Raw genomic sequence first — 17,420 nt, 5'->3', positions numbered from 1 at the left:
CATAACTTCAAACAGGTGTTGCATAAGATAAGGGGTAGGAAGCAGTCTCTGCAATATTTTGTTGCCCTGAACGCAGCTGTCACTAGGAAGGAAAGAAAGGTTTATATTTACATAGTGCTTTCTACGACAACCAAATGTCCCAAAGTGCTTGACAGCCAATGAAATACTTCTGACGTGTCATCACTGTTGTAATGTAGGATAAGCGACAGCCAATTTGCATGCAAACTCCTACAAACAGTAATGCGATAATGTCCAGATAATCTGTTTTTTTCTAATGTTGGCTGAGGGATTGAAATTGGCGAGGACACCAGGGAAAACTCCCCTGTCCTTCTTTGAAATAGTGCCATGGGATCTTTTATGTTCACCTGAGAGGATAGACAGGGATTTGTTTAAAGTCTCATCTGAAAGATAGTATTTCCGATAATGCAGGACTCCTTCAGTAATGTGCTGGACTGTCAGCCTTGATTATTGTGCTCAAGTCTTAGAGATGGACCTGAACCCACAACCTCTGACTCAGAGATAAGAGTGCTGCCCAATGAGCCACGGTGGAAAACTAGAGCAACCTCTACATATTGACTAACAGGCAGTCATTAAAAGTATTGCTGCAGCCACATCCAGCAAGGTAAATGTTTAAAATATACTTAACTGAACAATCAAAGCAGGCAGGCCACTTCCAGCCACCATTCCCTAGCACCCACCCTCACCATAACCTTGAATCCCCCAGTCGCAACCTCAAACTCTCCCGATCACAGATGCCATCCTGCACAATCTTGGTCGCTATCCTCCTAATCCCTGCCCCTACTCTCCATGATTACTATCGATTTTCATGGCCCCTCCACTCTCTCTCAGTCCTCCTGAGCCCCAGTCCTCTTTAATGACTCACCTAAGGGCCAGTGCTACCACTGAGTCCTCATCCTCAGCAAGCTGCCTGGGGACATCCTTAAGCTGCCAGCCATTCGCTGATTAAATAATGAGGACCAAGGTGCAACACAAAGTGGGCCCTGCGTCTATCTGTGCTGTTTTGGATTGCAGCAAATTTCTAAGCCAACGTATTTCAAATTCACATGTTCCTGCAATTTCATTAGTCAACTATTAATTACATATAATTCTTCAATTTTTCAAGATAAAAGAAATTTCACATTGCTAGTTCCTAGTAATTGATCAGAACTGATTAGTAACCCCATGTGAATGAGCTTGCAAGCAGCAGCCACTGGGTGCCTTAACTGTACATGGGATGCTGAGGTTCAAATATGAAGAAGCACAAGTGAAAAGTGAAAGTGACGTTAGACAAAGCTTTTTCTTCAAAGGATAACAGTCTTATAAGTGTTTCCAGGTGAGGCTATGTGGGTTCAGGAAACTACACATTTCTGAAGAGAAAGAGTTGAGGAATATGGGGAGAAAGGGGAAAGAAGGCACGATCGAAGTGTGGGTTTTCTTGGCCTAATGGTCTCTTTCTCCTCCTGATAGCAACCACAGCTTTCTGTGAGTAACAGCCTGCCACCAGCTACTTGGAAATGAAACATCAGAACTCTGTAAGAAGCCATCTAATCAGTAATCTAGTCATATTTATTGGAAACTTGAGAACTAATCTCAACAACTCACAAAAAGGCCCATTTCATGGATATAGAAACGTTTTTCATTGCATCAGAGTCATTGGCTGACGGGGGAAGGATGCTTTCATGGCAGAAATACTTACTCCTCTTTCCTAATTTCACCAGCCATGAAGTAAGCTTGGTAGAAAATCAGTAGAATAAAATGAACCTCCACCTTTTAAGGAATCCAGAAGAAAGGGAAGAATTGGTTTCACGATGTCACGAAGGTCACATAGTAAAAACTCGTCCCAGATTTGCACTAAGTGTGGTAGTGGGTGGGTAAAACAACATTTTACCCGCTGGCCAGGATGGCGGGTATTCACGCCATATCATCCCAAACCCGCTGCATTACTTATGCATTCCCGGGAAATACGCCGTTTCCATGGTGGGCGGGCTCTTATTCGCCCGCCACGCCATCACCTCGCCGCTTCATCATGCCAGCATCACATTTAAAGTACAGCTGCGCTCAGTGCTTCCAGCCCAGGACTTCAGCAAAGGAGATGTGGCCCTGAAAGGCAAGAAGACTGCAGAACCTTTTAGACACTGTGGAGGTCCGCTGTGATGTCCTCTACCCCTGCTCTAGCTGCAGGAAGGGCAGCAGCATTACCACTCTGGCTTGGTAGGTGATGGCAGTGGTGATCAGTGCCAATGCTGCACAGAAGAGGTTGGCCATCCAATGCATCTAGAAGATGAATGATCTCATCCATGCAGCCAGGGTATGGTAACCATCTCATCACTCTAAACTCACAAACTCAAGCCCATCACACATTCACTGGCATCTTACTCACTGCCAGCTCAAGGGACATCACCACCTATTCTCACACTCATACCCTCACACGTCCATCTGGTCTCATCTCCTCTGGAGACTGCCTCTTCAGCCCTCACTATCTTGAGGCCACTTGCACAGATCAATATGTGCCCATACACACCCTGGGTTACCCTCCTTCCCCAGTATGGTCCTCGGCCTGCAGCCTCTTCCCTTGCCTGAGGCCACTTCTCCCTCTTCACCAAGCAAGTCCTAGTCCTGCAGCCATTGAAAAGCCACCCACATATGGCTGATCTGGTAGGTAGAGACCTGTCGTGAGCCCCACTAAAAGTGATGTGGTGCTGTCTGTGAAGCCTGGTGCTGATGACCACGAGTGCTGACCAAAACAAGGTAGGCAAACAAACTTCAAAGTCCCGAGCGAGGTGCAGCCCTTCAGGTGCACGTCACTTATGTGCTGTTGTGAAACACGTCGGCAAAAAAAGGCGGACGATCCAGCAGAGAGGGATGAGTCCGGCGGGCTGGCCTCATAATGATGTGTTGATGTGTTACAATGAGGTTCCCAATATCCGATGGCTGGGAACGCAGCCCGCCATTGGCGGGCTAAGCGGATGATCGCAAACTGATTTCAAGTCATCGTGGAACCGATTGTGCCATGTTGTCCACTCACACCACTGAACATGCCCAACGCCGGCAGGCACAGAAAATCCCGGCCTTAGTCTTCACCACAATGTGAGGTGGACCACAGTTGATTGGGCCATGAGAACAAATGTATTCCAAGTGGAGCAAAAATGGTCAAATCAGCCAATCAATCAGCACATGTCCCCATTTTCATCTGATATTTTATACCAGAGCTTAATAAAACTGTTATATGTAACCATGTGCTGCATATAATTACTTGCCTTGGAGTAGCTACATATGAATAATGCACAACACTATCATAACAGGTTATCTTTGTGATGTATAACTAACCTTTGCATTTTTTTCTGTCTCTAAGAAGTACTTCATAACTGACCTACACATGGGAACCATGAAGACAGGACTTTCCAATCTGGCTCATATGGCCAATTTGATTGTATCTGGCGTTCCCACATTGGTAGAGGAAAGTTTTCCTTCTCACTGGATATCTTTATACTTTCAGACAGTGCCATTCTTTCTAGTGCATATCATTTGCTCCCCAACCATATGAAAATCTTTCTTTTGGAGGGTAACTTGTTGATACACTGAATCCTTGGCAGTACCAACGAGAGAATAGGAAGCACTGCTGGCACAATCTTATTGCATTCATGCAATATTCTTCCGTTCACTATTCTAACCAACCTTATAACCTGTTTAATTTAAAACAGCTGATCTATTGTGTTGTAGAAGCTGTTGAGTGTAGGTCCCATACTATCTCCCAAGTAATTTTAAAGCTTAGAAAACTTCAAGCAAGAGCTTACCCAAATCTCCTTGACAGATATCAGTTCTTGAGGCGCCGCCAATGATGAACTTAGGATTCTCACAGATTTCCTGACAAGGAAACAAAACACAATTACCTGGGCCTGTCAGAACTAAAAATGTTTTCTTAACTCAAACATTTCACTCTTCACCTTGGGAAAATATTTTTTTCTTTATTCTTTCATGGAATGTGGGCATCACTAGCAAGGCCAGTATTTGATGCCCATCCCTAATTGGCATTGACTGAGTGGTTTGCTAGGCCATTTCAGAGGGCAGTTAAGAGTCAACCACATTGCTGTGGGTCTGGAGTCACATGTTGGCCAGACTGGGTAAGGAAGGCAGATTTCCTTTCCTAAAGGACATAAGTGAACCAGATGGGCTTTTACAACAATCGATGATAGTTGTCATGGCATTACTGTGACTAGTTTTTATATTCCAGATTTATTAATTGTCATGTTGTCATCGAGATTATCATGTGAAATGTCAATTACTATGTCTGAAGACCACTGCTGGCATTGTTTACCAATACGCTTAAAATCACCAGCCAGAGCAAAATGATTGGTGTTATTGGTGAATGCCACTAATGTTATAGAATAAACTAATAACTCAATTTTCATTCATGAGACTGATATCACCATACCAATATTATTGGTGATCCCATGTAGACAAATGTCATTGATCCTACCAAACAGACCAACTCTGTTGTACTCAACAGATAGTTTCCATTGCTCTCATCAACAATTCATAGTGTTGTCAAAGAGTGTCCATTAAAGGAAACACTACAATTAGCCAGTATTCAGTAATTTAGCAATGACAGTAAACTATAAGTGATAAGCCTAAGTCAGAGACAAAAATTAATCTATAGTTGAGTATGTGCTTGAGAAGACCACCCGAAGTCTTAGCTGCATTCATAACCAGGTCTACGATGGGACAGAACAGGGCACCACAATCTACTCCAGTCAAAATGAAAGGACAAATTTTACCAAACATTAACAAGTTCACAGTCCTTCTATCTTGAACAGAGACCCAAACAGTCACCATCCACCACCACTCTTCTCTCCATGACTGAACTCGTTCTCACAATGAACAACTTCTTCAATCACTTCCTACATATAAAAGATGTTGCTATGGGTACCCACATGGGTCCTAGCTATGCTTTCCTTTTTAAGGGTTTTGTTGAACATTCCTTGCTACAGTTTCACTTGGGCCTCCCTCTCTCACCTCTTTTGCCAGCGCAGTTCTCAGCTCTTGCCTTAAACAGGAAAATTTCATCACCTGCTTCCAATTTTCATTCTTCTCTCATCTTCACATGGTCCATCTCTGACTCTTCCCTCCCCTTCCTTGGCTTCTCTCTCTCCATTTCTGGGGATGTGCTATCAACAAATATTCACCATAAACTCAGTGACTCCCACAGCTACCTTGACTACACTTCATCGCACTCTGCTTCCTTCAAGGGCTTCATTCTATTCTCTCAGTTTCTCCATCTCCGTCGCCTCTGTTCTGATTATGCAACCTTACACACCAGCATTTCTGATGTACCGGGAACCTAGGATTCCCCCCAACCATGGTTGAAAGGGCCCTTGACTGTCATCCATTTCCTACATACCTGCTGTCACCCTTTTCCCTCCCTCCCAGCACCATGATAGGGTTCCCCTTGTCCTCATCTTCTGCCCTGCAAGCTTCCATAGTCAACAGATCATCCTCCACCATTTCCGCCAACTCCAGTGTGATACCACCACCAAACACATCTTCCCTTTCCCTCCCCTTTCAACATTCTGAAGAGACTGTTCCCTCCTTGACCTCCTGGTCCATTGCTCAGTCACCCCAACACAAACCCCCTTCCCAATGCACATTTCCATGCAAGTGCAGGAGATGTAACACCTGCCCTTTTTACCTCCTCTCTCACCGTTCAAGGTCCCAAACACACCTTCGAGGTGAAATAGCCATTTATGTGTACTTCTTTAAACTTAGTATACTGTATCCACTGCTCACAATGCCATTGTTCTAGATAGGGGAGACCAACTGCAGATTGGGTGACTGCTTTGTGGAACATTTCCATTCAGTCTGCAAGCATGAACCTGAGTTTCTGGTGGTCTGTCACTTTAATTCTCCCCTTTCTCTCACACTTACCTCTCTGCTCTTGGCCTACCTCAGTATTCCAATGAAGCTCAACAGAAGACACCAACCATAACAACATAGTGCACTTAACGTAATGAAATTTCCCAAAGCGCTTCACAGGAGCATTATAACACAAAGCATGACACCGAGCCACAGACAGCAATATTAGGTGAGATGATCAAAAACTTGGTCAAAGAGGTAGGTTTTAAGGAGTGTCTTAAAGCAAATATAATTGTGAATGCACAAGAGGTCAGAATTAGAGCTGTGCAAATATCTCAGAGGATTGTGGGGCTGGAAGAAATTACAAAGATAGGGAGGGCAAGGCCATGGAGGGTTTGAACACAAGGATGAGAATTTTAAAATCAAAATGTTTCTTGACCAGAGCCAATGTAGATCAACAGGGGTGACAGGGGAATGGGACTTACTCTGAGTTAAGACATGGGCAGCAGAGTTTGAGGTGACCTCAAGTTTACGGAGGGTAGAATGTAGGTTGCAATAAGGCAGCATTTGACTTAGTGTGGCATCAAGAAGCCCTATTAAAAGTGAAGTCAATGGATAGCAGTGGGAAAACTCTCCAATGTCAGAAATCATGCTTAGTACAAGGTTGGTGGATGTTGGAGGCCAATCATCGCAGTACCAGATCATTGCTGCAGGTCATCCTCAGGACTAACCATCTTCAGCTGCTTCAGCAATAGCTCTCCCTCCATCAGAAGATCAGAAGTAGGGATGTTTGCTGCTGATTGTAGAGTGTTCAGTTCAGCTCCCGCATGCAGCAAGTGAGTCCTAACCCTAGACAACATTCAGCTTTGGGCTGATAAATAGCAGAAAGATTTGTGCCACACAAGTGGCAGGCAATGACAAGACAGAATCTAACTATCTCCCCTTGATGTTCAACAGCATTACCATTACTGAATCCCTCAGCATCAACACCTTGAGGGTTACCATTGACTAGAAACTTAACTGGACCAACCATATAAATAATGTGGCAATAAAAACAGATCAGAAGCTGGGAATTCTGCAGCAAGTAATTCACTGACTCCTCAAAGCTTGCCCACGATCTATAAGGCACAAGTCAGAAGGTAATGGAATACTTTCCGCCTGCCTGGAAGAGTGCAGCTCCAACAACAGTCAAGAAGCTCAACACCATCCTGGACATAGCAACCACCTCAAACATTCACTCCCTTCACTACTCGTGCACAGTGGCTGTAATTGTACCATCTACAAGATGCACTGCAGCAACTCACCAAGATTCTTTCAATAGCACCTTCAAAACTCACAACATCTACCACCAAGATCATGGAGGGCTTCAGACACACGACAACATGACCACCTGCAAGTCCCTCTCCAAGTCACACACCAGCCTAACTTGGAACTATATCGCTGCTCCTTCACAGCCATTGTAACTCCCTCTCTAACAGCACTGTTGGTGTACCTACACCACATAGACTATGGTGATGGCAGCTCACCACTACCTCAAGGACAATTAATGGTGGGTGATAAATTGCCAGTGACACTGACATTCATGAATGATTTTTAAAAAACTGCAAAACCATCATTAAATCCCCTACCATCAACGTTCTGGGGGGTCATCATTGTCCAGAAACAACTGGTATGCATATTGACCGGACTAATCAAATTGGCAAGGGTAGCCTTGAGGGAGAGTTCACAGAGTGTATTAGAGATTGTTTCTTGGAGCAATATGTTGTGGAACCAACCAGGGAGCAGGCTATTCTGGATTTGGTTTTGTGTAATGAGATGGGATTAATTAATGATCTCATAGTAAAGGATCCTTTAGGGAAGAGTGATCATAGCATGATAGAATTTCAAGTTCAGTTTGAGAGCGAGAAACTTGAGTCCCACACTAGTGTTCTGGAGTTAAACAAAGTTAACTACATAGGTATGAGGGCAGATTTGGCCCTAGTGGATTGGGCAGGAAGACTACAAGATAGGACAGTTGATGAACAGTGACAGATATTTAAGGAGATATTCAATTCCTCCCAAGTAAAATATATCCCAACGAGAAAGAAAGATGGTAAGAAGGGGAAAAAGCATCCATGGTTAAGCAAGGAAGTTAAAGATAACTTAAAGGCAAAAACTAAGGCATACCAAATTGCAAAGGTCAGTGGTAGGCTGGAAGATTGGGAAACTTTTAAAGATCAACAAAGGGTTACTAAAAAAATAATAAAAAGGGCAAAAGTAAATTATGAAAGAAAACTAGTGCAAAATGTAAAAACTGATAGCAAAAGCTTCTACAAGTATATAAAAGGAAAGAGAGTAGTTAAAGTGAATGTTGGTCCCTTGGAGGACGAGAGTAAGGAGTTAATAGTGGGGAACACAGAAATGGCAGAGATGCTTAATCAATATTTTGTCTCAGTTTTCACAGTGGAGGACACTAGTAACACCCCAATAGTAACAGGTAGAGCAGAGGGTATAGAGAAGGAGGAACTTAGAACAATCACCATGACCATCACAAGAGAAAAAGTACTGAGCAAACTATTGGTATTAAAGGCTGAAAAGCCCCCAGGACCTGATGGCCTACATCCCAGAGTCTTAAAGGAAGTGACAGCAGAGATAGTGGATCCATTGGCTATAATATTCCAAAATTCCCTGGATTCTGGAAAGGTTCCAGTGGATTGGAAAAATGCTAACATAACGCCCTTATTCAAAAAGGGGGTGGGGGGGAGACAGAAAGTGGAAACTATAGAACGGTTAGTTTAACGTCTGTTGTTGGGAAATTGTTGGAATCCATTATTAAGGAAATAGTAATGGGGCATTTGGAAAGTCAAAATGTAATCCATCAAAGTCAGCATGGTTTTATGAAGAGTAAATCATGTTTGACTAATTTGTTAGAGTTCTTTGAAGATGTGACAAGCAAAGTGGATAATGGGGATCCTGTAGATGTAGTATATCTGGACTTCCAGAAGGCCTTTGATAAGGTGCCACACAAAAGATTAATACACAAGGTAAGATCACACAGAGTTAGGGGTAGTATATTAGCTTGGATAGAGGATTGCCTAACCAACAGAAAGCAGAGTGTCGGGATAAATGGGTCTTTTTCTGGATGGCAAGCTGTAACTAGTGGGGTGCCACAGGGTTCGGTCCTTGGGCCCCAACTATTTACAATCTATATTAATGACTTGGATTCAGGGATAGAAGGTACTATAGCTAAATTTGCAGATGGCACCAAAATATGTGGGAAAGTAAGTTGCAATGAAGAAATAAGAAATTTACAAATGGATATGGACAGGTTAGGTAAATGGGCCAAAATATGGCAGATGGAGTTTAATGTGGATAAGTGTGAGGTAATCCATTCTGGTCGGAAGAATAAAAAGGCGACTTATTATTTAAATGGAGAGAAACTTCAGTGCAGAGGGATCTGGGTGTCCTCGTGCATGAATTGCTGAAAGCTAGTACGCAGGTTCAGCAGGTGATAAGGAAGGCAAATGGAATTTTGGCATTTATTGCTAAAGGAATAGAGTATAAAAATAGGGAAGTGTTGTTGCAACCGTACAAGGCATTGGTGAGACCGCACCTGGAGTACTGTGCACAGTTTTGGTCCCCTTACTTGAGGAAGGATATAGTTGCACTGGAGGCGGTTCAGAGGAGGTTCACTAGATTAATTCCAGAGATGTGGGGCTTGTCTTATGAGGAGAGATTGAGCAGTTTAGGCCTATACTCACTGGAGTTTGGAAGGATGAGAGGAGATCTAATTGAGGTATATAAGATGCTAAAAGGGATAGGCAAAGTAGACGTGGAGCAGATGTTTCCCCTTGTGGGGCACTCTAGAATGAGAGGCCATAGTTTTAGGATAAGGGGTGGTAGATTTAAATCAGAGATGAGGAGGAATTACTTTTCTCAAAGGGTCGTGAATCTGTGGAATTCACTACCTCAGAGTGCAGTGGATGCCGGGACGCTGAATAAATTTAAGGAGGAGATAGACAGATTTTTAACTAGTAATGGGTTGAAAGGTTATGGGGAGAGGGCGGGAAATTGGAGTTGAGGCCGAAATGAGATCAGCCATGATCATAATGAATGGCGGAGCAGGCTTGAGGGGCTGAATTGCCTACTCCTGCTTCTAGTTCTTAAGTTCTTATGTTCAGCCGCAAAGATCATGTAGCTACAATGGCAGGTCAGAGGCTGGGTATTCTGCAGCGAATGACTCATCTCTTGACTCCCCAAAGCATGTTCACTATCTACAAGATACAAGTCAGAAATGTGATGCAATACTGTACACTAGCTTGGGTTAGTGCAGCTCCAATAACACTTAAGAAGTTCAACGCTATCCAGGCCAAAGTAGTCCACTGATTGGTACCCTATCCAGCACCCGAAACATTCACTCCCTCCACCACAGTGGCCCCCTCCAGCACAGTATGGCTGCAATGTGTATCACCTGCAAGATGCACTGCAGCAACCCGCCAAGTCTTCTGCTGTACTTTCCAAACATGTGACCTCTACCACCTAGAAGAACAAGGGCAGTAGGCACATGCCACCAGTTCCAAGTTCCCTGCAAATTTCACACACCTGGCGCGGAAAAATATTGCCAATCCCTCCTCATCAGGGGGTCAAAATCCCGGAGCTCCCTCCCAAACAGCACCCTGACTACAGTGGTTCATGAATGGAGTTCACTACCCCTTCTCAAGAGCAATTAAGGATGGGCAATGAATGCTGGCCTTAACAGCAGTGCCGACATCCAGTGAATTAATTTTAAAAAAGGCTTAAAGTAACTGCGCTTAGTCCCACCTGTATCCAGTGTGAGACTACACAGTCCGCTTTTCACTTACAGTAACTGCGAGCACTCCCACCCTCAAAGAGCACAACCTGCCATTCACTTACAGTAACTCCAGTACTCCCAGCCTCACTCTCCTATGACAGTGCATAGACAGTGCTTTACTTACAGTAACTGTGAGTACTCCCGCTGTCATTTTCCTATCACAGAGCATAGATTGCCCTTTACTTACAGTAACTGTGAGTAATCCCACCTGTATCCATTCTCAGACTACACAGATTGCTCTTCAATTACAGTAACTGCAAGTTCTCCCACCTTCACTCAGCCATCATAGTGCAGACTGCCCTTCACTTACTGTAGCTGCGACTATTTCTACCCTCACCAACATGTCATAGTGAACAGACTGCCCTTTACTTACAGCAACTGCAAGTACACCCACCCTCAACCACCTATTGCAGAGCACAGATTCCCCCTCACAGAAACTTTAGGGACTCCAACTCACATATCCTATTAGGCAGGATACCTACTAGAAAATAGATTCTACTTGGATCCCTACCTTTGGTCTTTTCCACAATATGCTCTTCACTTTTGTAGACTTTTGTCCTAGTTCTTTATACCCGAGGGACTCCACCGTGGCTGGAAACGTATCATCTTCAAACAGTATCTGTTTTTTCAGGCATTCCTGCTTCAGCATCACAAAGTCCTGCTCATAAAATTTAATGGGCTTGTGAATCGACCCTTCCCCCTCCCTCCTCTGCCTCTCACGCACTAGGCGGTCACAGAAGTGCCCGGATGCTGTGTATGGCATGGTTTCCAGCAAAAGATGTTTACTTCGATCTCAGTCAGCAGAGAGAGGGCTAGTGAGGCAGCAACTACCCCACCCAGGAGCAGATGATGTCAGTCGGCACGATACAATACCTTCAGAGGACACAAACTCCTGGCATAAATCCAGGCTGCTCATTCCTGATTGGATGGGTTTCAAACAGCGTCACACCTGCAGTATAGAGTACAAAAGCCGATCTCCCTCAGGCCATTGGCTGAGGTACAATAGAGAAAGAACAAAACCTACATGCCGAGGGACTGCTGAGTTACAACAGCCAGAGAGTTTGTATTGATAACATTGACGAAGAATAGCATGAAAAATAGAGATAAACATCTTTTTCCAGTATTGAAAGAACTGAAAGAGGCCCAGTCTGCCTCAGCAGATGGCACTGACGTTTAAAGCTGCATTCAATAGGCTGTGTGTATGACACACTATAGACTTTAATCCAATAGAGACACAGGCCCATTGATTGTTGGTCTTGTAGCCCTGGCTGGGCTGTTGTTGAGTTTATGACATCAGGTGCTGCTGCATTTCTCCCATATAGTTCTGACCCACTCACTTCTCAGTCCCTGTATAGAGTCAGATGTCTGTTTTTTTTAAACTTTTCTCTTCGTTCTCATTAATTTAACTTATTAGATTTCAGGCTTCTCTCAACATTCAACATTTGTGCTTACAGGAGTAAGCCAGATCTATATAGCAGGATTACATCTCCTATGAACTGGAGCTTGTTACACCTCATGCATGGAATGAAGGGATCAGCATGCAGCAGCACTACAGTTCCCTTTATCTCAAATGCTATACTGCATTGAGGTATGAGAGACTCACTCTAAACCTCACCCATACCACTGCTTGCTTCAAAGAAAAAAAATCCATGCTGAAGTAAACATTTCAGGCTAAACTACAAAATTATTTATATTAATAACATGTAAATAATATATAAATTAATACAGAAGCATATACCTTGGCAAACTAAGAACAATACAGCAACTAACTTTCAAGGGTACTTTATTTACTGAGACCAAAATAACAAAATGTTTCAAAATTTGAGTCTTTTTACAGAGTCGTTTAATTTATACCTGCATGTCCAAAACTTGGGTACTTAGCACCATGGAGTTGTGTCTCACATTACAAGGTACAGCCAAATGGTTGAAGCAAGTAAGCTAAACGTATAACAAAATGCAGCAGTAAAGCTGCCTGATCTGGGCAGTTTTTAACAGTTTGCGCTCAAAAGTAGACCTGCCAAAAAGGCAAGTGTCCTCAAAATTATTTCTATTGTCCTTGGTAGACAGCAAATGCAAAGCCATCTAAGGAACTTGCTTACTTGAGCTGCTTTTATCCCGATTTAGACTGGTGTTAGCGGTGCCAACTTCTTTCATAATTTGCACACTGTTTACAGCACAGAAACAGCCCAACAGATCTAAGCTGGTGTTTGAGCTCCTTACGAGCCACTTCCCAACCCTCTTCATCTCACCCTATCAAAATATACTTATATTTCTTTAGCCCTCATTTTCTCATCAAGCTTCATTTTAAATGTATAGTGTTGTTATGGCACAGAAGGAGACAATTCAGCCATCAAGTCTATGCCAACTTTCTGTACGGCAATATAGTGGGATCTTTTAAGTCCACCCTGAGGAGACAGAGTGGGGGACCTCAGTTCAACATCTTGCCCAAAGGACGGCGCCTTTGACAATACGGCACTCTGAAGAAGGCATCAAACTTTTTTATTGGGAGGGAATTGTGCTAGCTTTTCCTATTTCTCTACACACGAGGTCCATCCTGCTCCCAGACAACATGGGTTGTGTGAGTGGGTGGGTGGCGGGGAAAATTTGGCAAACAGTTTCCATCTCTAAGATGGTGCCTTTTTATGGGAGTTGCACTCCCGCATTTTCAGGACACAATGGATAATCGATTGGCAGCCTCTGGATGCTCATAGGGACAGAGAGAGAGGGAAGGAGGCAGCACCATCATAACTGGCCCATCTAACCATGTATCTGTAGGATAATGGTGTTCACCATAGCAAGGGTTAGTTTGATACTGAGGAACAGTACCACCCACAGTATGATGTAGAGAGATACATGACAGTAGACAGGAGGCTAAGTTGTATGAAGACACTCGAGTAGAAGTCAACATAAAGTTAGCTCCTAATTTGGGCTACATTTTGCACATATGTATACAGTTATGTTTTACCAATAAACACTACTGTTCAACCTTAGAAGCCTCTGAACCTCTTTGTGAGACCTGACTGAAGTGTACCTGAACCGAAGACACAGCTGGAGATCGCCTAAAAAGAAGCTCCATTGCAGACGTGGAAGCTGAAGGGCAGAGGAAAAAGCCACTGTGCAGCTAAAGGAATCCACCTGAGCACGTGAAGGTCCATTGTGAACCCCCATCAGCTGCAGAGTCAAAGGACCTAAAAGTGTGAGCAAATATTCAGTTCTAAGGCCAAACAAGGCTTTAAAAGGCTTCAGGGCTATTAATCTGTCAGAGCAGTTTGTTTCATTAATCACTGCAACCAGCCCGGGTTCAGAGTTGGCACAATACCACGTGGCAGCCAAGCTCCAAGAGAAACAAAAAGTTTTACAAACCTCAGCCAAAGCCGGAAATCACCTTTTAATTGCCCTAACATACTCTGCAACTGTTCTAAAGTGCCCAAATCTTTGATTAGAAAACTCGCTTCAAGAAATCAATTCCTTTGAGGTTGGGTCCGCAATCGCTAAACCTGACAAGCGCAGGAAGAAACATTGAAAAATGGTTATTGCAGCGCCATCTTTAAAAGTGAAACAGCATTTAATACTGTACTCCCCTGAGCTGAAAAGCAACTGTGGATAATAAATCAACCCTACCAGATCAATTTGGGCTGATACAAGGGCTATACCAGGTGCAGAATTAGGGACTTTGGCGAAAATGATTTTCAAGATACATAATAGCTTCAGGATTAGATGAGAGGTTGAACAAGTGAATACACTACTGTACTCAGTAGGTTCAATAGCTGATGACATCATTGAGAGGCAAGGAATAAATGAATCTTCAGATAAGTTTGAAGAGGTTCTGAAATCTTTCGATACTTACTTTAATTTAGAAGTTATAAAAGTTTAGAGAGCGCAAAGTTCAACAATTGACTCCAACAGCCTGGAGAACCCATTGACTCTTTCATTAACAAATTATACAGATTGGCTGAAGGCTGTAACTATGGCAGCCTTACGTCAGAGTTCGTACGAGAACAAATAGTACTCGGAGTGGCTGATTGTGCCCTTTCGGACATACTATAGGCAAAAGAAGATCGGACTCGAGAAAAGGTAATCCAAGTAGTCAAGCAGTCTGAAATTCACCTACAACACAGGTCCATTTTATGAGGCAAGATTAAATCATGGTATGGAGCAACCACAGCTTATAAAACAACAAACGGGCAGGCCATGGAAGTTAATACCCTAACAGACCACACGATGGTGGGAGACCATGTCAGCGCTGTGGAGCCAAAAGACCTCATAGGCGAGAGCAATGTCCAGCAATCTCTGTGCAATGTTTCAACAGCAACTGGCTAAGACACTATGGAAAGCTACACAAGTCTAAGACATTGAGGCATGCAGGGAATCCCAAAACAGTCCTCAAGACTGAAGTACCCCACCAGGAAGAAGTTCAACCGTGCTTCTTGGGTGAGATCAACGATCCTGGGTTCTCCTTTTGGAATGCTGACATTTCTGTAAATGGTCACGTCACCAATTTCAAATCAGACATGGGAGCCAATGGTACTGTGCTTTTGGGTAAGGAACAGTGGCTGAAAGATCTCTCGCTACGAACAGCAGACATACCACTCTATAGCCCTGGAGCAATCCAATTTCCAGACATAGACATTTGCTGGTATGGTGACAAGCAAGTATTTGAAATTTTGGATGTCACCCGAAACCAATCCTTTTCTCTCTTAAGCAGGGATGTCTGTGTTGCTCTTAACCGCCTCAAAATGGAGAAGACGTCAAAACAACCTCTGCCATCAACTACACGGAACTGCAAGTTCCCAAGAGGTCCACCAGCGAAGAGACCCCCAACTGGGGCTTCAGCTCTGAATTGTCTTCACTCTTTGCAGGGCCGGTTTATCCAATTCCTTTGTAGGTGGCAGAAGCTCCTCTTTGGTCAGACAAGCCAGACCTTTAGATAAGTACCACTGTACTTTGCACAGAAGACACACGTGGGAATGACCAGCAACAGAACGATGAGCCCCAACCTTAGGCTCCAACAGTTGTTGTCACACAACCTTGGAACGCCATGACAAAGAAACTGCAATTTCCATCAGAAGACTTGGGTGCAGGGGGTTATCGTGTAATGGTGTTCAGCATAGCAAAGGTTAATGTGGGATTGGAGAACAGTACCGCCCACAGTATGATGTAAGGAGACACATGACAGTAGACAGGAGCCAGAGTTGTATGGAGATACTTGAGTAGAAGTCAACATGTAGTTAGCTACTAGTTTGGGCTATACTTTGTACATATGTAAATAGTTATGTGTTACCAATAAACATTACTGTTCAACCTTACAAGCCTCTGACCCTCTTCCTGAGACCTACTGAACAAACCCTTACAACAGTATCAAAGCTATTCACCTCAACCACGCCATCTGGTAATGAGTTCCACATTCTAGCCACACTCCAGGATGTGGTCTCTCACAGCTGTCGGCAAATTCTGGGAAAATTACTTTGGGCTGGAAGCAGTGACACAAGAGTCTTAGAAGAGTCTTATGTGGTATAAAAGCTAAAGTCAGACTTGAGCCAAAGCCCAGTAGAATGTTATGTTTGGGAAGGTCACCCCTCTTGCTACAATGCTCTGGTAACCCTTGTATGTCATCAAACGTCACACAGACTACAGAGAATCCTTGCACTTTTAACATACAAGCCTCCAGATATAATTATGTACTCACTCTGATACAGTGGTCCTGCCACAGGGTGATGTTATTTGTCAAGTTCAGTTGCATGATCCACTGCCACTGGCTAGCTTACTGCAAAGAGGGAGCTGAGTGCAAATAAGTTTCTCCTGCTAATACACGGCCTCTGCATCACCAAGACCCCCTGTAGTGCCTCCTCGTGGCGACACTGCAGGGGATCTCGGAGGAACCTTGGCCCCAAGAGGTGTGATATACAGGCCCACTGGCATGTTGCAATGACCTGGCGTCCAGCAGTCAAGTCCCAGCTACGGTCAAATAGTACCCACTGCCTTGTGGGTCTGGCTCAGGAGAGTCAAAGGCACTGGGGTAGAGTCCTATAAGCAGCTGGCGGTCCCTTTCAGCAAGCACCTTCCAGCAACTCCTGCAAATGAGTGGGCTCCACACTGCCCTTCCTCTGGATTATAATGTTAAGAGGAGATGCAGATGCTGAACAAAACTACATCTCCAAATCCTGCCCGGAACATGCAGCCAAAAAGCAAATGGGGAGGACACTCCAACCTTATGCAGATGATCCCATCTGATTTCACCAAAGTTCTGAGGTTACATTCCATCATCTCTTGCCAATGGAAGGATGCCAATTGCCTGAGTCAACACTCAGATACAGGTTCTCGTCTCAAAAGGGCTAAATTCATGTCTCGTGTTTTAAATTCCCTGGTTCAGCTAAAAATGCACATATAAAGATATAACGTAAAAATATTTTGCAACATGATCATTATCTCTCAGTGTTTCATATGCTACCATAAGCTACCTTGTTACATGCTACCTACCATAAGCTACCTTAATGTTATATATGTTTTAAAGGTGCTATTATGGAACTAACTTAGCATTCAAAGGATTAAATTCAGAGGACAGTGGGGCTGACAGTATACATCAGGTGCAGAAGGAGTGCCTGACCCAGCATATTGGAGACAATCAAAAGATAAAAGCAAAATAATCCGGATGCTGGAAATCTGAAACAAGAACAAAAATAGCTGGAAAAACTCAGCAGGTCTGACAGCATCTGCGGAGAGGAACACAGTTGACATTTCG

General features: G+C 43.7%; 1 protein-coding gene across 1 annotated transcript in view; it reads right to left on the bottom strand.

Moving 5' to 3' along the window:
* Positions 1-17,420, bottom strand: part of LOC144693282 (calpain-3-like) — a 168,230-nt gene that overhangs the window by 121,716 nt on the left and 29,094 nt on the right. Inside the window, exon 3 of the mRNA XM_078563022.1 lies at positions 3,795-3,864. Coding sequence (XP_078419148.1) covers positions 3,795-3,864 — 70 coding nt within the window. The remainder of the gene's footprint in view (positions 1-3,794; positions 3,865-17,420) is intronic.

This window comes from Cetorhinus maximus, chromosome 18, assembly GCF_964194155.1.
Source record: "Cetorhinus maximus chromosome 18, sCetMax3.hap1.1, whole genome shotgun sequence".
NCBI lineage: Eukaryota > Metazoa > Chordata > Chondrichthyes > Lamniformes > Cetorhinidae > Cetorhinus > Cetorhinus maximus.
This window is presented reverse-complemented; position numbering and strand designations above follow the sequence as displayed.